We start from the raw sequence: 22,113 nt of genomic DNA, 5'->3' as shown, positions 1-22,113 counted from the left end.
CAGTTTCCTTTGCTGTTTGGACTTGAACAGTTTGGGTTCAGTGCTTTCTCACCTTGACATCAGCTGTTTGTGGACAGAGACCCGGAGTTTCCCTGTTTCCAAATCCACCTTAGCTCATGACGGCAGCTTGTGTAATTTTATTCCAGCACAGGTTAGTGCAGCTTTAAACCCCTGAGCTTTGTTGGATTATTGTCAGAAACACATCATGCTCCTGAAGTCTGTTGTACTTCAGCTCAGTGGGAAATATTATATATAATAATATATAATATTATTTATCTCCCACCTGCAGCCACTTTAGTCAACCTTCAGATTATTGGTGATTAATTACTGATTATTACAGATCAAGTGTTGAAATCATTTAAAATGATGTTTATAGTTTTTATAGTCTCCATCATTTGCTTTTATTTGGAGACATAAACATTTTCTCTGTTGTCTCAGGACCTTGCCCAAGGGCCCATTAAACACTTTATGGAAACAGTTCTTCCTGCAGTTCCTACACACACACATACACACACACACACACATCAGCACAAAGGTGTGTGTGTGTGTGTGTGTGTGTGTGTTTAGCTGTATCCTTGCAGTCATTATCGGCTTCACTCAGGTGGAACAAGAGGTTTCCTAACATCACACACGTTCATGCTGTGGCCCCTTCAGAATCTGTTTACACACACACACACTGTGCAGTCAAGCGTGTCACTAATCTTGCCACGTGTGTGTTGAAGATCCCGTCCCATTATCTAGTCTTATCTAAACAAAAGGCAGACTGTTTTTTCTTTAGCGTTGGCCTGAAGCGTCACATCAGGATGCAGGGTGATTTCTTACAGCGCCAACATTAGCTCTGAATCATTTATGCTGATTTATGATGAGACGCCTGTGTATCTGTTTACTCTGTGTTTAGTGCAGATAAGAACATGTTAGCTATTTCTAGACATTATATAAACACTTCATAACATCTTCATTCTCCTTCAGTGGTGGTGTGATGCAGTAAAAACATTAAAAGCTTAAATCAAACATTTAAAGCAAATCCAGAATTTTATTTTGTAGAAATTCATAAATACAAAATTCTTATATTTGTCTAAAAACAATTTACTTCTTTGGCTCCGAACGTTAAAGTGCAAAAATAACAATACGGGTCATTGATAGTTAATACAGTGACGTGCCACAGTGTTAGCAAGGAGTGAATAAATAATTAACGTCTCTATTACATTTCCTGAAACAATGCACATACAAATCTGGACGATTCACGTTTTATCATATCACACATGAAAATGAACAAATCAGAAAAACTGCTGCACTTTAGTTGTTTCCAGTCACAAGTCTGTGTCTTAGATGGTGATACTACGATGATGATTATAATGTTAATGATGGAGATGATGGTTTAAGTGAATTTCCTGATGAAACGCAGTTTGAGGTACGTGATGGACAGGAAGATGACGATCATGATGCCCAGGGCTAGGTGGTTCTGCCAGAACCCCCAGGTGGAGTTGTCCACACCCTGCTCCTCCAGGAACTCCTCCCCCGTGGTGCAGCTGGAAACACAGATGTTCCTGATTGACCACAAACTAACCAGATCTCTGGCCGACTGACCGGTGTGTCCTCTTGATATTCACACTCACATAAACAAACTGAGTCAAGCTCAGGTTCAACTAGATGATTCACTCATGTTCATGTTTTAACAGCTTACTAACCTTTTTATTTTAGCAAATTACGCAACAAGCATGTTCATCTATGATTTAACCAAATAACTTATGTGACCAACTCACTAATTAACCAACAGCCTGATTAGTTTTTAATCAGCTCCTGGGATGTCATGTGTCCGACTGTCCAACAGGTGGAGCCACAGCTGAGGCACAAACTAAAGCACCTGTGTCTCTGATGCTGTTCAGGCTTGTGTTAATATTTTTGTTATTTGTTGTGTGTCTTCTGTGAGTTTCTTACTTGAGTCCAGGTGGTGTGATGCTGCTGTTGAGCCCAGGACAGAAGGTCAGCCCAGAAAACTCATTAATGAGCAGAGCCTGAGGTGAGACACAAACATCCACAGTAAAGTGTAAGAACCTGCCTGTTTTAAAACATTTTGAGAGGAAGAACTAAACATGTGACAACATAAATTCACTGAGACACAACAGCAATAGGTGACGATGTGAAGGAGGAAATGTAAGCAGGTGTTCTAATACGTACGGTGAGCCCATATCTTGGTATACTCAAGAACTTTAACCAAGCGAGCCAGCCCACAATGGAGGGAAGGTTCACCAGCAGACCTGCAAATATCTGCAGTAAAGACAGAGACAGATGTTTGCATTCAACTCAACAGCACTAAAGTCTGCTGCAAAGTCATGGTTAGAAAGCTGCAGGTACTCAGACTAAACTGCAATAATCAACATAATAATCAGAAAATTGAATCCAGTAAATGTTGAGTCGAGATTTATATTCTGACATGGTTTGAAAAGTTGTATAACAGTAAAGTTTAGTGTTTTTATTTTACACTGGCACTTGTTTTCCTTTGTTTTGTAACGTTCACATGGGAAAAAAGGAGCTTTAGGAATTTCAGAACATGCGAAACTGTAAATAATGAATAAGAAACTGTCTGTGTCTGCTCTGATGGGAGCTCCAAGCATTAGCATGTCAGGCTAAGGAATCTATCAGTGTTACTAGTTTAGGATTAGTTAGTTAGCTGCGTGCTAAAATATACCAGCAACAGATGGTGAAATGTTTTTGTCTTCCTCTGTGTCTGTGTTTGTGCTGCTGTGTGTCGGCGTGTGTGTGCGTCACCATCATGAAGACGCAGGAGATGGTCATGTAGATGTTGGCGATGGCGACCACCGTCTGGTCGGCTGAGATGGCCAGAGCCATGGAGGTGGCCGTGTAGGAGGTGATGATGACGGTGAACATGAAGAGGAAGAAGGCCGCTCCTGTGGCTTTGAAACCTACACACAGACACCATGAGGGAGGTTAAGGTGGGTCAAACCATCAAATCAACGGATAAAACTTGTCTTTTTATTTATTTAGATCTTTTTATAAATGCACACCGGAATATAAAAGAAGGTTAATATCTGATAACATGAAAAACAAAACACCCAAATTAAACTGAACACCGGTGAAAATGTGTAAAATAACAATCATCACTGACAAAACTAAAGAGTGTTTTCTCCACACACCGATCATGAAGTACGCCACGCAGCTGAACACAAGGGCGGGAATGGTCCTCAGCGTTAGGATGTCAGACAGGATCTTAGATAGGAAGTAAACCGACAGCCTGTAGTAGCCACTGATGTACTCATGACTGGAGGGAGACAGAGATACAGCAACAGGTTTTCAAATTAAAGACGTCATCAACCAGAAATATTATCATGGAGCTGAGAGACAGAAAATCAACATGTGTCCACGTGTGTGTGTGTGTGTCCCCATAAAATCCAAATCCTGCAGGTTTTGTGTGTGTGTGTGTTTGTGCGTCAGACCCACATGAAGAGTTTCCTCTCTGAGATGAAGAGTTCAGCAGATGACAGGGAGCTGAAACACTGATTCACAATGATGAAGAAGAGAGCACCGAACCTGCAAACACAAAGGTCTGACCCCACTATCCAACACAGATCACTAATACTACTACTAAGTACCACAGTACTACCATTGTATTGTTGATATGATATTCAGCACATACTGGATTATAGAAGCTTTTGTGTTTTACTGCAACACTAAGACTCATGGACTGTGTTAATGTTCATGGTACAACTGGAATACTTTAGTGATAGATCCGAGTGGAGCACCTGTTCTGCATCCCACTCTGATCGTCCTGTACGTCAAAGAAAATGGCTCCTACGACCAGAGCGAGGAACAAGGTCACTGCCACCTACAGAGGAGAGGAGCAGAAAGTTAAATTGACCCTTTGCTAAAATAAGACAACTGGTTATCTTCTCAGCACGTTCCCAAAGTACTGAACTTGCTGCAGTTCCTACAACGACCACTAGGTGCTGCTCCAAGTTAGAAAATTAGTTGGTTTCTTTTCACACATTTAATCAAAATGTTGATTGATTGGTTTGTATCGTTGCACTTTGACCTTAAGCTTCTCCCGATGCTCCTACCTGAGCGACGGAGGTCTGGGGGTTGAGCATGATGTTGCGGAACGTCCTCTTGAGAACCCATCTGAACTGTGTCAGGAAGCTGGTGTTGTAGGTGATGGTTCTGGAAGGAACAAAGGTGGTGGTCTGCTTACCCTGGAGGATCCTTTCTGAGAGAGACACAAGTGACAGAGGTTATTGATTATTGATTCACTTCTGTCTTTGGTTCTTCATCCTGCACATTGTGCTGCCACAAACAACAATCCTTTATTCACAGACCACGTTTCATGCATGAACATGCTAATTATGTTCTGTTTGTTAAAGTGGTCCATGTTTTGATCAGAGGTCGTTCTTGTACCTACCCAGCTCTGCTTTGGTCTGTTTGTAGTATTGACAGTTTCTATATTCCTCCACCAGCTTGTCCTCGATCCCCCGTCTGGACATTGACACTGAGTCTGAATCTGGATCTGGACCAAGAATGAGGCATTATAAACATCCAACCAGGTCAGATCAATCAACCTGTTGAATTATTGTAATTTTTCTACCAAACCAGGTTGTTTTTGTGTCTTTTGATAACTCTCAGGTTTGAAAATCCAACCCAAACCTTAAACAACTGAGAATCAGCCAAAAACCACCTTCATACCTTCAGTGTCCACGTCCCTGAGGGCGAGGGCGGTCGAGTCTCCATTGATGACATCCAGGAAGAAGTCGGCTGGGTTATTGTGAGGCTCACAGGTGTATCCTGGGAAATGAAGTTCCAAACTAAATGACACCATCACCTTCCCATGAGATAATGTTCTACTGCATTAAAGTTAATGTTCCTACCGATGTCGGCGAAATACTCCAGTGCGTTCTGTGCCGGGCCATGGTACACCTGAGAGCATTACACATACAAGTTAACACTGGCCAATGAAAATGACATGAAGCAGCTTTACAGTGGATTTTCTTGAAAAAGGTCCGTAGTGACCTGTTTGCCGGTGACCAGCAGGGTGAGGCTGTCGAACAGGCGGTAGATGGCGTATCGAGGCTGGTGGATGGACAGGATGATGGTGCGACCGTGGTTTGACATCCTGCAGGGTCAGGAACACCAAGAGTTCATGCATTGACACTGTGGGTTGGACGTTTTTCAATCCAGCCTTCATTAACCACAGTTTCTAATGTCCAATCAATAGCACGAACACGTCAAGACATATTTACAATAGTAGTCGCTCTGCTGCTTTCAATCACACAACCAGTGTGTGCGTGTGTGTGCGCGTGTGTGTGTGTGTGTGCGCGTGTGTGTGTGTGTGCGTGTGTGTGTGTGTACCTCTTGAGCAGCAGCAGCACTGAGTTGGCGGTGCTGGCGTCCAGGCCCGTGGTGGGTTCGTCCAGGAAGAGCACAGGCGGGTCGATGATCAGCTCCATGCCGATGTTCGTCCTCTTCCTCTCCCCGCCGGAGATCCCTCGGATCAGCTGGGTCCCCACCTGAACACACACACACACACACACACCTGTGAGGACCTATGTTGACATGATGCGTTCACTGACCCCATAGACAGACTGTGAGACAGCGAGCACATATGTGTCAAAGGCCTCTCCGACTATTCTTCTTAGTTGTTTTTAGTGAGTTTGAATTAAAAAGCTCATGCTTATTCCCTCTCTCTTCATTTTTCCTTTTTGTCTTTGTCTTTTTTAGTAATTTTTCCTGTCACTCTTTCTGTTTATTTCTGCTTCTGTCTCTTTTGTCATTATCTCCTTGTCTTTATTTCGTTCTTGTCACTGTCCCTCTGTCTTTTATTTTTGTCCCTTTATTGTCTCTCCTCACTCTGGAGTCGGCCACTCGGGTCAGTCCCAGTTCCTGGATCAGCCTGTTGATCTTCTCCTCCTTCTCCTGCTGAGAGACGGTGGACGGGAGACGCAGCGCTGCAGAGAAGCTGAAGTTTTCTCGGACCGTCAGAGTTCCCATCACCACGTCGTCCTGCAGGTAAAAATGTCAAAAGCAGCTGTTGCTTATTTCAGGAATATCTTTCCAAATGTGGTTTTATTGTGCTCGATGTGGCTTTTGACCTCAGGTCTGTAAAGTAATTCAACATATGCTGTATGTGGCCAGGACAGAGTTGTCCTCAGGGGCCTGTCTTATTGTTGTGAGCAGTCTCTTCCTGCCCCGACCAGGAAACTCCTGAATCAAAGCTGCAGCTCTGACATCCTGCCAGTCTTCCTGGACTGGACTCACCCACCTGCACCACATATCCAGACAGACACTTGAAGTTTGGAGGCTGAGGAGCTCCGTCGATCAGGACTTCTCCCGATAGACCTGCAGGATCCTTCCTGGCTGCTAAAACGTCCAGGAACCTGAACGACAGCATGTTGATAACTTAAGACTAAAGTCATAAAGTTGTGTGAGTAACCACACAGTAAATAAAACTGTCAGACTCACGATGATTTCCCGCTCCCTGTGGCTCCCATGATGGCGTTCAGACCTGGTTTCATGACCCCACTGAGGGAGAGAAAGGGGATATTATCAGTGATCTGAGATATATTCATTTGAAAATAGGTTTTCATGGAAATAAGGTAATAAATTTATCCCTCTTTGCTTAAAAAAATGACGAGGCAGTTTCAGTTCTGTGATTGTGTAGTGACACTTGTCACGTTTTTGAGGAACTGAAACAAGTTTCTGTGGCTTTGGCTTCATAGTGACAGTGTGTGAATTTAGTTGAAGCTGTTTCACAACAGTCCGATTCACGTTTTACGGGGGAGTTTGCCAACTAGGACAAACAGGATTTCTTTCTGTCCGAAGTGACAGATCATGATTCAGCTGATTTTATGACTGATTTCGACCTGAACACTAAAAGTATGATGCTGCAGTTTATTCGACAGTGGATTCCGTCCAGTCATCCTTCCTTTATTTGGCACGTTACAGTTTTCGTATGTATTTTAAGCTCTGACTGAGGAACTAAACATTTTATATTGGGTTTGTCAGCAAACTGAGAAAATAACGAGATACACTCATGACATTTTTCTTGTTTCTGACATGACAGGAAATCATTATTACACTGTCCGTTATTAGTCGGTTATAAACAGTGAAGAGTTTCTCACTGGTTCATGTTTAATCCACACAATCGAACCAAATGTTTAACTTTCTGCCTCCTCGTGATAACAGGAAACAGGTAGGCTGGTGCTGCTGTCAAAGTGCTGTCAGGTATGAGCCACAGTTACTGCTCCACAAAGAAACAGTTCTAGCTGTAATATACAGAAACCTTAAAACCAGTGAGAGACTTTTTGTGGCTACATGTGGTTTCATCCTGCTGTTTCAGGTCCAGAGACACAGCAGTGGTTGGTTTCTAAAACTACTAATAAATCATGATGGTAAATAATAAGCTACAGGCTTAAAAACAGTGGATGTGTCTGTTTTACAGCCTGTGTGCACAGTCTGAAGACAGTCTGAAGACAGTGTGAGGACAGTCTGAAGACGACAGTCTGAAGACAGTGTGAGGACAATCTGAAGACAGTGTCAGGACAGTCTGAAGACAGTGTCAGGACAGTCTGAGGACAGTGTCAGGACAGTCTGAAGACAGTGTCAGGACAGTCTGAGGACAGTGTCAGGACAGTCTGAAGACAGTGTCAGGACAGTCTGAGGACAGTGTCAGGACAGTCTGAAGACAGTTTGAGGACAGTCTGAAGACAGTGTCAGGACAGTTTGAGGACAGTCTGAGGACAGTGTCAGGGCAGTGTGAGGACAGTGTCAGGGCAGTGTGAGGACAGTGTCAGGGCAGTGTGAGGACAGTGTCAGGACAGTCTGAAGACAGTCTGAGGACAGTCTGAAGACAGTCTGAGGACAGTGTCAGGGCAGTGTGAGGACAGTCTGCGTCCTCTCTAACACAAGCTGCTCAGACTGACCCTGCGTTCAACTTTGACCCTGACTGGTCAATGATTACACTCAATAAACAATAAAGTCCTGGAGACCGCGCCTGTTGTAAACTCCACACATGCAGACACACTCACTGCACTTTGCACGTTACAGTTTTCATAACATGCAGTTTTCATAACATGCAGTTTTCATAATCAAAGACTTTGATCGTTTTCATAAGAGAGCGTAGTCAAAGACTTTGAACCTTTTCATAATAAACTGTAGTCAGGTGCTGGAGTCAGGTGTTGTCGGTCCAGCCACAGGCCAAACACTAGGAATTCCCGAAGAGGGCTAAAACTTTGGGTTTCAGTTTTCTCTTGAATCATCTACTGATATTAAGAATTAAAACCAAAGTCTGTGATGTCCTACACATTCAGAAGCTACAGACCCACAGCAAAGCTCACAGCAGTTTAGTGTGTTTGCGTCAGGACTTTTGATGGAAATATCTGATGATGGCACAAGTCTAGTCTGTCCTGAGAAAACTGTTCTGGTAACTACACCAGTCGCATTTTTAATATTTGGTCAGAGGTTCATCCCCAGGTGATCCTGAACATGTCAGTCCCTCCGGTGGTTGTTGAGATATTTCTTTATCATGGCTAATAGTTTGTTATTATACCACTAATGTGCCAAAACTCTAAGTCTGACTGGGTTTATTTCACTAAACTGTCAACGTGTTTCTGTGAATTTAACACCCTGAACTTTCTCACTGAGTCTAGTTTCAAAAGTGTGGAGGCAGGTCAGCATCCTGCCAGTGTTTGTTGGTTTAGGCTGGGACTCCGTGTTTTCATTCAAGCTTCCGTATGTTTTACTGTAACAGAGGAAAACTGGGAACCCGAATCCCTTCACCAAGCAAACTTCCTTCCTTTGCCTCTGAATGTGTGTGTGTTTGATTGAAGTCGGCTTCATATTGGTCTTGTTTGCGTCCCAGGTGGGCTCCTGTCGGCACGTAGACAAACTTTCTTAGAGTTCAAACTTTCAGCCATGTGAGGACTGAAACCTGCTTTTGTGTTTGGAGCCAGTAGACGGGACTGTCCGAATGACGGCAGGCTGCAAATGGTTTCAGACAAGACGGTGGCCGATAGTTTAAATCAGCCAGAAGCTGTTAAACCTCCCCAGGTTCAGGGTCAGTGGTTAACTCTAACCACAATTTAAATATTTTAAATATGAGCTTGATTCTTTGGTGATGCACAAATTTGCATCTTGGAAACTCTGGTGTTTGTTCCACCATGTTGCCAGATTTAAAAACTGCACCACAAAATGGGAATAGTCAAGAGTCTATTGGTCCTTGAATGGCCTCAAACATCCCTCCCTCAATTCAACTGAATCAGAGTGTGTGTTTACACATTAGAGACTGTGTTTACACATAAAACACAGTCTCCCTATGACATGTAATATATTGTTAAGACTATTATATAATCCATAGGTCACTCACTTGAGGTCGATGAGGATGTCTTTGGTGGTTGTTTTCTTCCAGCAGAGACAGCTTCCTCCCTGTTTCACCTTGTAGTGAATATTGTGGAAACTGACGGTGGCACCAAATCGCTTTTGGCCTTGACCTGCAGACTGTGAAACAGGTGAGTGAGCCCAAAACTAGAATCACAGCTGAACTTGTCTAAAATCCCTCATGTTAGCGCCAGAGGAGGATGGAAAAATGAAAAGTACCTGGTGTTTTGAGTCTCCGTTCAGCCCGAGCTCCATCACAACTTTGCTCTTTGACATCCTGAACAAACAACAACAAACATTTGACATCAATGACACTTCATATAAAAAAGCTGAAGTCCTTTTAAAGCTACAGCCACTTTTTAGTAAAAAGCTTAAACGCTTTAGGGTAAAAAAAAAAAAACTGACTGTATCAGAGATGAGACGAAGTGAAAAACTAGAAGATTAGTGTTTTGTTAGTTAGTCCAGGTATGTTGACAAACCAATAAATCAACAGTCCAAATGTCTAAAATCTGTACAAATGGTCTCAGGTGCCTTCAGCTTCTAATTTGTTAACTTTGTTAATGTCAGATCTGATGATGAACTCAACCGAGGTTTCCTTTAACGACAGAACCTGCTAAACTTCACTTTTACTTCATGTTATTTGTTATTGTCTGTCCTTTCGTGTCAAAAAGGAAACAGCACAGATGCGAAAGTTTCTTTCTCACCTGCTGAAGCCTGAAAATCCCTTTGGAAACAGCTGCAGACCAACATCCAAACACGAGGACACAGATCCACAGACACACGGTTTGTCCAGTGCTCAGTGTGTGTGTGTGTGTGTTTTATAGCTGAGGGCGTGATAAGAGAAGTAGGGACAAGGACAGACAATGATTCACGTTTCCTCACAAGTGAGAAAACTGTTCAAAATGAAGACACATCAATGTGACGCTGTACGACTCATTTAATGAGGTTACACAACTTTTACTCTCTTGTGTGTTTTGAGGTTTTTGGCACGTGAACTCTAGTTAATCATCTTATCACTACATGTCATGTTTATTGTTGCTGCTGAGGAACAGGTGCCAGACACATCTGACCTCTGCAAACACTGTAAACAGGGTGTCCGCGGATCCTTAAAAAGTCTTAAATTCCATATTATAAAACTAAGGCCTTAATTAGCATTAAAATGTCTTAAATTCGCGTTTCAAAGGTCTTAAAATGAAATCTAACCGACCCCATAAAGAAGATTTTATTTTCATCTTGAAATCAATTTGAAAGCCTTTCGCGTATTTGTTACGCAGAACGAAATAGGCTGAACCAACTAAAATACGCGTTTGAGGGGAGTTTATTTAACACATGCTTTCCGGCAGCTGCGTGAACTGTGGGAAAGTTTCAGCATTAGTCTTTTGCCATGGGTAAATGTAAATTTAATGACAATTGGTTACAAAACCCTAATTTTGCGCCGTGGTTAAGTCCAGTTAGTAAATTTTATTCTGCGTGGTATTAAAAAGGTCTTAAAAAGTCTTAAATCTAGCTCTTAGAAACCTGCAGAGACCCTGGTAAAGCTGCTTCAACTCTCTGTTTTAACAAAATTACATTTTATCAATAATATTACTGAGGGCTTTTATTTTGGAAACAGACTTTAAATCTGAAAAGTTATGGACCTCCAAAATAAAAACACTTCACTACACTACACAAATGAATCTCATATTTACTTATTGTTGGTAATAATCCAGTTTGAATTCAGATTAATGCTCAACGAGTACAGTTCATCGTCACTTGTTTGTTTTTAGTGGCCGTTCTCGCGACACGTTTGGTCCAACTCTCGCGATAGTTCAGTTGTCCAAAGGTTTTCCACGGGTCCACAAGGTAGTTTGTTGACTGTCATTCTTCAGCTGCTCTGACTGAGGAAAACATTTTAAATTTCACTTTGTGTCGTATTTAAAATGCCCTAAAGTTTAATCCTGCCTGAGTTGGCCTGAAGTATTTGTCCTACATGAGCTGTGTGTCTCCTTAGGGTGGGGAGCTGGAACAGGTCTTTCTGTTGGACAGATGTGAAGTAATGAAGCTTCCTGACGACAGGAGGCAACCGGCTGTCGGCACGTAACTCAAACACACACTTAAAAACCGGTAACAGCAGCAGAGCGTCTGCACCTCTGCACCCTCATCAACACATGCAACACCTCACACACATGCAGCATTTTACAGCAGGGCAACCAAAGCTTAACATGTTCAGTGCACAGGGCTGTGATGGGAATTATTTATAGTTTAATATGAAAATATCTGCCATATTTCTTTGTAAAGCAAAGATAAAAGTACTGACATTGTACTTCATCAGATACTTCTGAGACCTGCAGTTTTTGTGGTGCGTGTTGATGTAATGTTGTTTTATGGCCACAAGGTGGAGGCAGATCTGCTGCTACAGTGGCTCCAGCTGACTCAGAGTTGCTGCTTGTATTTATTGTCATGCTTTTCTTCTATTGCAGTGTGTTTTCCTCTGAGGGTCATGGTGTCATTGAATCTAGAGGCAAGTTCCTGTGACCGACACACACACACAGAGTCAGGAAGCAGTGCGATAGTGAAAGTAACCACACACACACACTTTTAACAACCACACAGCTTCACTTTCAGTTTAAAGGGGCCACGTCTACTTTAAAACATCAGGTTCAGGTTGTGAGGACATGTTTCTGGGTTCAGACCTGGTTTTAGGGTTCACTTTGGAACCAGGTTTAGGGTATGGGGGTAGACATCAGGGCAAAGGGCTGGTGGATGCATTTTATCAGTGAGTCTTCACAACTATAGAAACTAGAAGTAGCAACGCGTGGGTGTGTAGATGTGTGTATAAGAGGATTAGTGCATACATGTGTAACACCAGAGGCCGTAGCTTTTCAACACACACTTTCTCTCTCAGTTCAGTTAATCTCACACACACACACACAGATGGAAGGGTAAAACCAGGACAGCTGCAGAGAGATGGAGAGATTTTGGATAAATAAATATTTCTGTCATCTTTTTTTCCTCTTTCTGCCAAACTCAACCTCGACCAACTCGCCAGGAACTTCACTAATCTGCGTTTTTCCCATGATGCCGGGGGGCATTTTAGTTTTTAATCCTGTCAGCCATGACGACAGAGGAGGAGGAAAAGGTGGTGAGAGACGCTCGGACGGTGTTTCTCTGTCTTTTTATTTGGGGGCGAACAGAAAGAAGAGGAGACTTTTGATGGATTATCTTCCTGGATGTGTCCTGTCGCTCTCAGGCTTCATCCCTCTCACTTTTTCTGCATGATTTGGTTTTTGTTTCACAGTTTATAAATCAGTCATGAGCAAGAGAAATTCCTTTCTGCTGCTGCTGCTGACAGATTTGTTCCTTACGTAAAATTAATTCATTAAATAAGCTTTTAATTTGACAGATGGAGGCAGGAAGCTCGAGCCGGATTCAGTGCTGGAGGATCTGTGTCTACTGAGTCCTCAGGTGGTTCTCATCATATCTTAAACGTTTCCTCAGCCCTCTCTTAGAACTGTGAAATGTTCCTTTAGTACCAAATATATAACACATGCTGAAAGGAACCACTAAAAGTCTCTGAGAACGTCTGTTAAATGAACAAAAATATTGTTTTAAATATAGTTTTTAAAGTGTATTGGATTTTTAGTATTTTCTAACAATCCCCAGGTTTAAACTGCAGATTATTATCATTTGCACTGACAGTTATTTTCTTGATAAACTTATGTTTTTTTCCTGATACACATTGAAACTATAAGACAAACATGTGAAACAGCAATCAGTAAATGGGGTCAGAGGTTAATTACTACGGATATGCACTGAAATAGTGATTTTAAAGATAAATTATAGAAAACTGGCTGTCATCTTATTAAAAGTCTTTGGCAGCTTAATAAGAGAAGCCCTTAGTCTCGCTGTAGCTCTATGAGTGTCATTTATATTGTTATGTTATTCTGGAATTTAGAAAAATATTCCAAAAAGCAGAACAAACTTTTATTTTTGGGACTTGTCAGTTTCAGCTGATTGATGAAGAAACGACAGACAGGAGGAGTTTTTTGTTTTTCTGGGTGATGGAGTGCACCAAGTATTTTTGTCCGTCAGGAGACAACAGCTCCTCTGCTGGACAGGTAGGGGAGTGCACATGAACACACACACACACACACACACACAAACCACATGCAAACACTGTAAACATTGTTTGAGTTGTGTGTTTTTTCTGTATGTTTGTGCACGTCTAGATTTGATGGGGATTAGCATGTAATCTTAAAATCCTCTTGTTTCGCCCAAGAACTCAGTGAGACAGATTAGCTCTGTGTGTGTGTGTGTGTGTGTGTGTGTGTGTGTGTGTGTGTGTGTGGTGGCTGCAAACAAATATGGCAGAAATGGATTTTTGCTGCTTCTCTTTGTTTTTTGTTGTTGAGTGTTCACCCTCCTTTAGATTTCTGTTGCCATCACATTATATCACTGTAATGAATCAAAAACCTTTAATTTGTGTTACATTTTATTTATTCCCCTTCAGTTTGTTGTACACTGTAAATCTGTGTGTGTGTTTGGTGATTTAAGTGCTTTTCGCTCGTCAAAGGTTAATCCTCTGAGCTTCTGATTATCGTCATAGCAACAGTGATTTTAATGCCATCGCTGTGCGAACCTTTGGTCGTGACCTAATGATGATGACTGAGTGTGTGTGTGTGTGTGTGTGTGTGTGTGTGTGTGCCATTTATTAATTAATGCTGCTGTACATTAGAACCAAGCTTGAAACTGCGAAGCAGAAGCTGCAGAAACACATCACAGACAGACACAGACACACAACACAGACAGACTTTGTACAGATTAAACAACTTTCACTGTGTCTGTCCCTCAGAGGAGTTTTCTGGGTTTCACTTCCTTCTCCATCAGAGACCTGCTCAAGTCCAAGGAGCCTCCTCACATCTGCATGAGCCTCAGGTAATCACACCTGTCTTCACTGCTCCTCCATCATTTTGGAAACTAACTTTATGATTATGTGATTATTGTGAGCAAAAGGCCACATTACACTTACCTGCTATATAATATTTTATGATATTTTATATTTCTGCACTGGAAACAAGAGTTTATAGTTGTTTTTAATGTAGAAATGCCAGAATAATACTATAATAACAGCAATAAGCTGTCATGGTGCATGATAATAAGAGATTATATGTATTTTATAATTGTCTACAAAAGCTGTTTTGTCTGCACTGCATACTTTCAATACACTTTCCTCTGTGTAGACAGACACTGTTGTTGATTCTCATTTCTCATTAAAACATTTTGTAGTGAATGAAATGCATTTCCTCGACACCTCAGTGACTCGTCGTCTGATTGGCCGTTGCCAGGATACCTTGTGGGAAGAGGAAGTGAGACACACGGGGGGAGAGTGTGGCTCCGCCTGTTTTAGAGAGCGGAAAAACACAAACTCTTCCTGTTTTTTCATCACAACACCTTCAGAGAGGCAGACGGTAGAGACAGAAAGAGGACAGGGCTCAAAGGACGAGCAGGGGCAGGGGGCGAGAGAGTGGAGAGGGCGAGCCAGGTGTGACACTGTACACCAGGTGTGTCTGTGCTGCCAGGTTGTGCTCAGGTGTGTCTGATTTCTAACACATACCTGGCAGAGCTCCAGAGCTTGGTGCTGCTTCATGTTTTCCACAGAGACGCCGGTTAGCTTTGAGTTTAACTTGTTTTTATTGTTGTTTTGACCATGTCACACATCCCAGTTAGTTTGTATTGTTCAGTTAACACTAGTTAGTTTGTCTAGTAATGAACTTACAGCCTTTGGTTTGCTTATTTAGTTATTTTTCAACGTACAGTCTGGTCTCCTGTTGGCTTTTCTCAGTGTTTTGTTACTGGTTCTCTTGGTCTCTTTACAGTGAGCTGTTCTTCTTGGGCATTTTGTTTCTCATTCATTCTTCATTTAGCTCAGTCATGCTGATGATCTTTATTTTTAGTTGGTATGTTTCCGTCCTTTCATCAGTTTCATTAGCTCTGAGCTCTGAGGCCTAGCCGCCTGATGCTGGAGGATGTGGTGGAGGTGTTGTTGTAAACGTCAGTAGATTATGAGAGTAGACAGAAACGTACTCACAGAGGTATAAAGAGGTTTAAACACCTTCCTAAAGACTCACTTAAACGTGTGTTTCCAAACACGAAAACTTATGTTTCCTTTCTGTTTCCTTGTCAGGACGATGGATGGAGTGAACGAGGCCGGGGAGGTGACGGTGTCTCGTCTGCAGGTGGAGGGAGAGAGCGACAGTAAAACGCCTCCTGACCCCAAGGTAGAGCAGCACAGCCCTGTTTCCCTCTTTCTCTTTGTGCAACGTGAGGTGTCACAGGTGGTCATGTCTGGGTTTGGTCTGGGCTGAGTCTCAAACCTGTGTCTGTGACTTTGCTTCATGATGGCAGTGCAAAGCTTTAGTTTTAGAGAGCAGCCCCAGCACTTTGGAGGGTAAAGGAGAAGTATGAGGACATTTCACCAACTTCATAACGTCCTTCTGTCTCTTCCTCTTGCCTCAGTGTCATGCGCTGTGCGACAGTCTTCACAGCTCTTTGCACGACAGAGAGAACAGTCCAATGATGAGAGCTGGTAATGGCACAACCTGTTATTTAAATGAAACGTACTTTATCTGTAGTTTAGTTTATCTTTACCTATAAAACATGAGGAGACCAGACTGTGCATTGTCATAATTAACGGTGTTTCTCTGCCTTATATGGTCGTGTGTGTGCAGTGCTGTGTGCACAGGTGTGTAAGGTGTACAGGTTTCAGACGGAGGATCAGCGATGGCTGCTGGTCAGGGAGCAGCTGTCGGAGACGCCGCTGTCGTTCTCTGTGCCTAAACAGCTACTGAGCGCGCTCATACGCGAGCACGTCAGCAGGTCGGTGTGTGTGTGTGTGTGTGTGTGTGTGTGTGTGTGTGTGTGTTACCCTTGTGTTTGTCAAACATAATTCAGCCCCTGCATTAAAAATCTAATCAAAAATCAATAATTAAAAAAATATATATATTATTTTTTTCTTAGGGTGCAGGAAGTGAAGGACCTCGGTGACCTTTCACCGCACTGGGATGGTCTTCGCCATGATGTCATCGACCACTGTAACCACCTGATTGGCTGTTATCAGGAAACGCTTGTGGAGCTTGACAAACTCTCAGGTCAGATCAATAACAGTACGATGCAGACTGGGGACGTAAAAAAAACTGTTGCTGAAAAGTGGAACTGGAGTCTTGTCTCATTTTTTGAAAACCATTTCTACACTGACTCGTGTGTTTTCTGTTTCCAACAGCGTCGTCCTGTTTCAAGCCGAGCAACAGTAAATCAGACAGACACCTTCAGTTTGTTCCCACCAACCTGCACTCACAGAGGATGGAGGTCACAGACCCAGACAGCACAGGTACATCCCTCCCTGTTCATTTCTTCTCTCTCTCTCTTCCCCTTCACTCCATTTGCCTCATTCATTGTAATTGTCTCTCTCTCTCTCTCTCTCTCCAGGTGTGTGGTATGAGGTGATAACCTTTGGTGCCCCAGCCGATCACCACCAGGCCTTCAAACATGGTGGACTGAAGAGACTGCTCATCAAACACCACACAAACCACACACACAGGTTTAACTTGATCCTCCATCCAGCTTTTCTCTTCCTTCTCTCCATCCGTGACTTTCCATTGTTGTCTGTTGGTTAATCCTCCTAATCTCTGCTCTCTCAGGATTAGTGACACAGCTTTGTTAGATCAGGACACTAACACGCTGAATTATTTGGACTTTCCAGTAGTGAAAGTGGAAACATCCACTCTCAGATGCGTAACCCTTGACTGGCTGCACCGCTGGTTAAAGTTCTGTTTTCTTCGTGGTATTCACTCCTCCGTCTGTCCTCAGCTCCGTCTCTTACTCCCAGGACGAGAGCTCCAGAGCCCAGGAGCTTCTGAGCAGCGTGGCCCAGCTGCAGCCTCTGGTCTTCGGGCTGGCTGAGGAGCTGCTCTCTGTCTCTCTGGAGATGAACGCAACTCGGCTGCAGCAGGTGCTGGACGGTCTGACCGAGCAGGTGAGGGGGACACGGGTCACATGTTCGGCTTGGACACAGACTGGACGAGCTTATTTTAACACCATCTATCACTTTCAACCAGACTGAGCTGTTTGTTCACGCCGTCAAAGACGAGCTGGTGAAAAACTCCCTGTCAGCCATCCACAACCAGTACGCTGCCAACTGCACCGGAAGCCACGCCCACAGCAACGGGTTGGTGTGTGAGGAGGGATGGCGTTCGCTCGGCCAGCAGGAAGTGGCCCGGCAGGATGGGGAGTACGACGAGGAGGAGTGGGCAAGTTGGAGTATGTGTGTGTGACATAATTTGCATCACATTGCTGTGTGTTGGTGTTTATATGTGTGTGTTTGTGTAGGACAGGGTGTGGGTGAACGTTACCAAGAGCCTCAGCTGCATCGTGGTCATGGTGGACCGGCTGCTGGGGCGAGAGGAGCGACCTCAGGAACTGACACCTTCAGAGCAGCAGGAAGCCACAAGTGACCTGAACTCTCAGAACACAGGTGGGACGTTATTTCATGATGCTGCCAAAACTGAGTCAGTGTTTGGTTTATTGAAGCTGAGGTTTTACTTTGAGCCTTCACCCTCTCTTTGCTTCTTGCAGCTTCTCCCTCCTTGTCCTCCTCCTCTGCAGCCTGGCAGGAACACCTGCTCCCCCTTGTGGTCACTCTCAGGGATTGTGTACGCGAGGCGGTGGGGAAAGCTCGAGACGCCATGACCTTTGTGATCCTGCAGGCGGCGGTGGCCCCGACTCTTGGCCAGGGGCCTGCACTGATCGTCCAGAGACGCCACTCTGTCTTCAGCCAGGCGGTGAGAAGCTCTAATAGTAATATGCATGTGTGCATGACTCTAGCACCGTATTTTAATATCCAGACCTGTAAAGGTTTAACAGCAATAATCAACTGCAGCTGCAGAGAGAAGTTTAGCTTCTGCCTTCAGCTCCTTCTGTCCATCTTCATGATCATTTCAATAACATTCAAAGGCTTTAGAGATATATTTGGCTTCATGTGTTTGTCTCAGCTGAGGTTTCTTCAGCTTTTACCAAAGAGGATTTTCTGGCTGCAGTAGCTGACAAACATGGCAGAAAGCTGTAAACAGAAACTCCATGAATCCGTGTCTGAAGACTCACACTCCTCCTCAAAGTGCTGGAAACACTGATGTTACTGTGATGATGAGGTTGTGTGTGTCTGTCAGCTCTCGGCAGTCGTGTGTGGCTTCATGCTGAAGCTGTATGGGGGTCTGGAGGATGCCGAGTTCCTGCGGCAACTTCACTCTGTGGGAATTCTGGCTCAGTTCGAAAGCCTGCTCAGCACCTTCGGTACGCACACACACACACACACACACACACACACACACACTAACCTGGTGCACACACTGTATGTGGATGTACATGGTGTGTATGTGTGTGTCAGGTGACGAGGCCGGCATGCTGGAGGACATGGAGGTGGGCGTGACCGACCTGAGTGAAGTTGCGTTCACGGTCACCGAGGCTAGAACTGAAGAACCAGAAGACCTGCTGCCGACGCTCAGTGGAACATGGTGAGGAAAAACCTCGCATCAACCTACACACACACACACACCGTGCAGCCTCAGCACAGCATTTGCTTGTCTCCATGCAGGGGCGGTCTGGTCGTCGAGGTCCCGTTGCCCCTGGAGAACTTCAGGTCTTTGCCGCAGGAACTACAAAACAAAAGTTTGATACGAGTCCACCCTGTTCTCTTCAACATTGGAATCAACCAGCAGCAAAGTCTGGCTGAGAGGCACGCACACACACAAATCCACAACCACAAACCAGTATCAGCTACAGGCTCATGCCAGTGCTGCACAAGATTTGACTGATGATACTCAGAATGTCACATGTGTAAATCCTTCAAAAAAGACGCTTTACTGTAAAGAGAAATATTTCTGCTGAGCTTGTCAGTGAATTAATGTGAGTCGACCCACTGTGTTTCTTCTTTTATTTTATTCCTCTCCAAAGTTCTGACATCTAAACGTTTTCTCTTGGCGTCCTTTAACCTCCACAGATGTTTTGCATGTTTCAGAAACCAGTTTTCCTTGAACCGAGACACGCTCTGGGTTATGTGATGTGTGTGTTTGTGTGTTCCAGGTTTGGAGACAGCTCTCTGCAGGGCAGAGTGAACCGACAGAGCTGCGAGCGTCTCAAAGCTTACTGCACCACCCTGAGAGACGTGCAGCCTGGAATGGGTAAAGCTCGAGAGCCGCTGGCTCCTCACAGCTTTTATTGTTCTCAGCATGTAGAGACATTACGTTTCATTTAGCTGAGACAGCAGATTTATGACCTTATTATTGAGAACAAAGCCTGATGAGGTTTTACTGCAGTCTGCACGTGGATCTGAACCGGTCTGTCTGTGTCCAGCTCATCTCCAGTCACTCTCAGACCTGTTGTTGTCTCTGGATCGAAGTATAGAAGCCAGGAAGAGGAAGAACGTAAAGGTTCTGTGGATTGCCGCTATGGTAAGACGTCAGTTTAGTAAAATCCTAAAAAACGAGCTCCAAAATGTGTTTGCTCCTCTACCCAGGAACAACAAAGACATCAGTCACTTTCACTCGACTGTCTCACTGTCCAGGTGTGTCGTCAGGTGAACGGCGTTCGACTGACCAGCTGTAAAAGTGCCAAAGACCGCACGGCGATGTCGGTGACGCTGGAGCAGTGTGTGTTACTGCGAGAGCGACACACACTCAGCCAGCAGCACTTCAGCACCGCACTGGACTGCATGCGGAGGTGTGTGTGTGTGTGTGTGTGGCTTCCTGCCTCCTTTCCTTTCCTCCACCCTCCCTTACATCCTTCCCTTTGTTCTCTTTCCCTTCTACTTTTTGTGTCATGGGACATTTTTGCTTTAACTTTGTTTGTCTTCTCTTTTCTCTTCATGCCATTTTCACCTCTCACTCTCCATCACGATCTTTTCTTACTGCCTGCCTTTCTTTCTTTTGGGATCACCACCTTCATCTCTCCACATGCACACAAACGACCCTGCTCCTCCAGGTCCCATCTGTCCTGGGGGCAGGTGCTGGGTTGTTATGCCCAGTCAGGGTCCACTGTCCCTGGGTTAGATCCAGAGAATCGTCCCTCTGGCCTCCAGAGCTCCTGGCCCCCGCGGTGTTTGGAGCCTAAAGCTCCCAGACGTCACCTGTACCCAGTGGCCTTCCTGCTGGTGACCTCTCACCTCCTGGTGCTTTGGCTCATCCTCAGCCTGGTTGTACTGCTGGCCAAGTACCAGTAGACGGCACAGACTGGGAACACTGGGCAGACTGGACTGAACAATGTCTCAAAATGCAAGAACATTTTTGTACTTTAGTCTTTTCTTACAAACATTTAGCTTCATTTCTTTGAGCTGGTTACAACAGTTGAGATGTATGAAAGAACTTTGTGCATGTCCTGTGAGTCTCTTTATGTTTGTGTGTTTTCTGATCTGAATTGAAGGATTTTCTGATATTTCTGAAGGAGCTGTGTTATTACACATCCATCACTGCTCTTTCACACACTGGTATTCCTGCGTTTGTGTGTGTGCAGGGATGGTTGCAGGCTCGAGAACGTGCAGAAGAACGTGGGCAGCAGGAAGTTCGCCTTCAGCAGCATCCAGCTCCTCACCTTCCCCAAACTGTACAGACCTCCAGACGGCAGCTATGGATAGGCCGACACAGATTTTAGTTTGTGTACAGATTTTTTTTATATCGTAGGATTATTAGTTTTATAGAGTAAATATCTGTTTCATGTAAATTTATTTAAATTGGATTTTTGTGACCCTCTGTGCTGTTCACTGGGGCTGCAGGTGTTTGATTTACAAACATGTTTCTGCAAGATTTTAATTATGCAATGTAGGACTCAAACCTCTAGGGGGCCCCAAGGCCAAACAGAGCAGTGGCCCCTCGCACAAGTTCTCCCGATTTGACCCCCATTTAATCTGGAGTCCCATAAACCAGACAACTGTGATCATTCCTGATTGAACCCGTTATGGTTCATGCACCAAGTCAGCATAAAGGGGCCAAAGGGCTTTGCAAAGTACTGGAAAGTAACTAAGTACTTTTACTCATGTTCTGTTCTTAGTTTCCTACCATTTCATTAATGATTGTAGCCTTTAGTGCACTACCTGTACTGATAGCTGGAGTTTCTTTATGCACTGTAATAACTTCTGCACAATTTACTGCACTACATTTGAGTTAAAGTTCTGATGGATTTGTGTTGGTGAGAGTCAAACAGGAAACACCATGATTTTCCCTTCAAAATAAAAGGTCTCACTCGCAACATAACTTATTAAAATGTATTGTGGAAGTATTAGAGGGTGATTGACTGAAACTTTCATTTTTTGGTTTCTTAGTTGATTAAACTTTATTTTCTCAATTGTTTGATGAAATGTTTTGTCTAACATATAGGGAAATAGTGAAATGAACTTTGCCACAGGTCAGACAGCCCAGAAACGAAAGAAATTAGCTTTGCCTTTGACATTTTCATTTACATGTTTTTGCCAATTTAATTCATATATTCAGCCATTTTTAACGACTAACTGTTGTGGGTCTACTATTTAACCTTTTCATCAGGAATTATGTGAATTTTACCTTTAACAGGAATCACTAAAACTTATTTCCCATAGGTGCAAATTGTAGGTCGATATAAAAATGTAATTTTTAGTTTTAGTTTTTTTAATGATTAATCCTTTTTAAATGTTCGAGCTTTTCACGAACAGCATAATAAAGTTTGGTTTTTGTT

General features: G+C 43.7%; 2 protein-coding genes across 2 annotated transcripts; one reads left to right on the top strand and one right to left on the bottom strand.

Annotated features, from left to right (window-relative positions):
* Positions 1-1,007: 1,007 nt before the first annotated feature.
* LOC113139357 (broad substrate specificity ATP-binding cassette transporter ABCG2-like) lies at positions 1,008-10,176 on the bottom strand. Its single transcript, XM_026322510.2, has 19 exons — positions 10,086-10,176; positions 9,601-9,658; positions 9,371-9,501; positions 6,469-6,528; positions 6,269-6,383; positions 5,857-6,009; positions 5,359-5,516; positions 5,020-5,122; positions 4,878-4,926; positions 4,696-4,794; positions 4,415-4,519; positions 4,077-4,222; positions 3,762-3,844; positions 3,460-3,549; positions 3,156-3,280; positions 2,770-2,924; positions 2,179-2,268; positions 1,939-2,015; positions 1,008-1,529 (listed from the first exon to the last, which is right to left on the bottom strand). The coding sequence occupies exons 2-19, from the start codon at positions 9,655-9,657 to the stop codon at positions 1,379-1,381; spliced, it is 1,947 nt and encodes a 648-aa protein (XP_026178295.1). The 5' UTR covers position 9,658; positions 10,086-10,176; the 3' UTR covers positions 1,008-1,378.
* Positions 10,177-11,203: 1,027 nt separating this feature from the next.
* On the top strand, positions 11,204-21,747 carry LOC113139152 (type II inositol 3,4-bisphosphate 4-phosphatase-like). Its single transcript, XM_026322169.1, has 23 exons — positions 11,204-11,223; positions 11,372-11,484; positions 11,841-12,136; positions 12,764-12,825; positions 13,365-13,478; positions 14,213-14,295; positions 15,545-15,638; positions 15,877-15,946; positions 16,089-16,236; positions 16,378-16,508; positions 16,640-16,747; positions 16,846-16,957; positions 17,227-17,392; positions 17,475-17,666; positions 17,746-17,890; positions 17,992-18,197; positions 18,582-18,705; positions 18,800-18,926; positions 19,007-19,147; positions 19,495-19,592; positions 19,765-19,862; positions 19,976-20,130; positions 20,920-21,747. Exons 3-23 carry the CDS (start codon positions 12,091-12,093, stop codon positions 21,038-21,040), a joined length of 2,541 nt encoding a protein of 846 aa, XP_026177954.1. The 5' UTR covers positions 11,204-11,223; positions 11,372-11,484; positions 11,841-12,090; the 3' UTR covers positions 21,041-21,747.
* Positions 21,748-22,113: the final 366 nt, after the last annotated feature.

This window comes from Mastacembelus armatus, chromosome 18, assembly GCF_900324485.2.
Source record: "Mastacembelus armatus chromosome 18, fMasArm1.2, whole genome shotgun sequence".
In the NCBI taxonomy this organism is placed as follows: domain Eukaryota; kingdom Metazoa; phylum Chordata; class Actinopteri; order Synbranchiformes; family Mastacembelidae; genus Mastacembelus; species Mastacembelus armatus.
The sequence above is the reverse complement of the archived record's forward strand: the minus strand, read 5'-3'. Positions and strand labels throughout refer to the sequence as shown.

Bases quoted from the DNA above. Each gene is read 5' to 3' on its own strand.
- LOC113139152 (XM_026322169.1), top strand. From the start codon at position 12,091: ATGGGGGTAGACATCAGGGCAAAGGGCTGGTGGATGCATTTTATCA. The intron at 17,393-17,474 runs GTGAGGGGGACA...ACTTTCAACCAG, and splicing joins TGGACGGTCTGACCGAGCAG to ACTGAGCTGTTTGTTCACGC. The intron at 17,891-17,991 runs GTGGGACGTTAT...TGCTTCTTGCAG, and splicing joins CCTGAACTCTCAGAACACAG to CTTCTCCCTCCTTGTCCTCC.
- LOC113139357 (XM_026322510.2), bottom strand. From the start codon at position 9,657: ATGTCAAAGAGCAAAGTTGTGATGGAGCTCGGGCTGAACGGAGACTCA. The intron at 4,795-4,877 runs GTAGGAACATTA...TTCATTTCCCAG, and splicing joins GGAGTATTTCGCCGACATCG to GATACACCTGTGAGCCTCAC. The intron at 1,530-1,938 runs GTAAGAAACTCA...CTGTGTTTCCAG, and splicing joins ATCACACCACCTGGACTCAA to CTGCACCACGGGGGAGGAGT.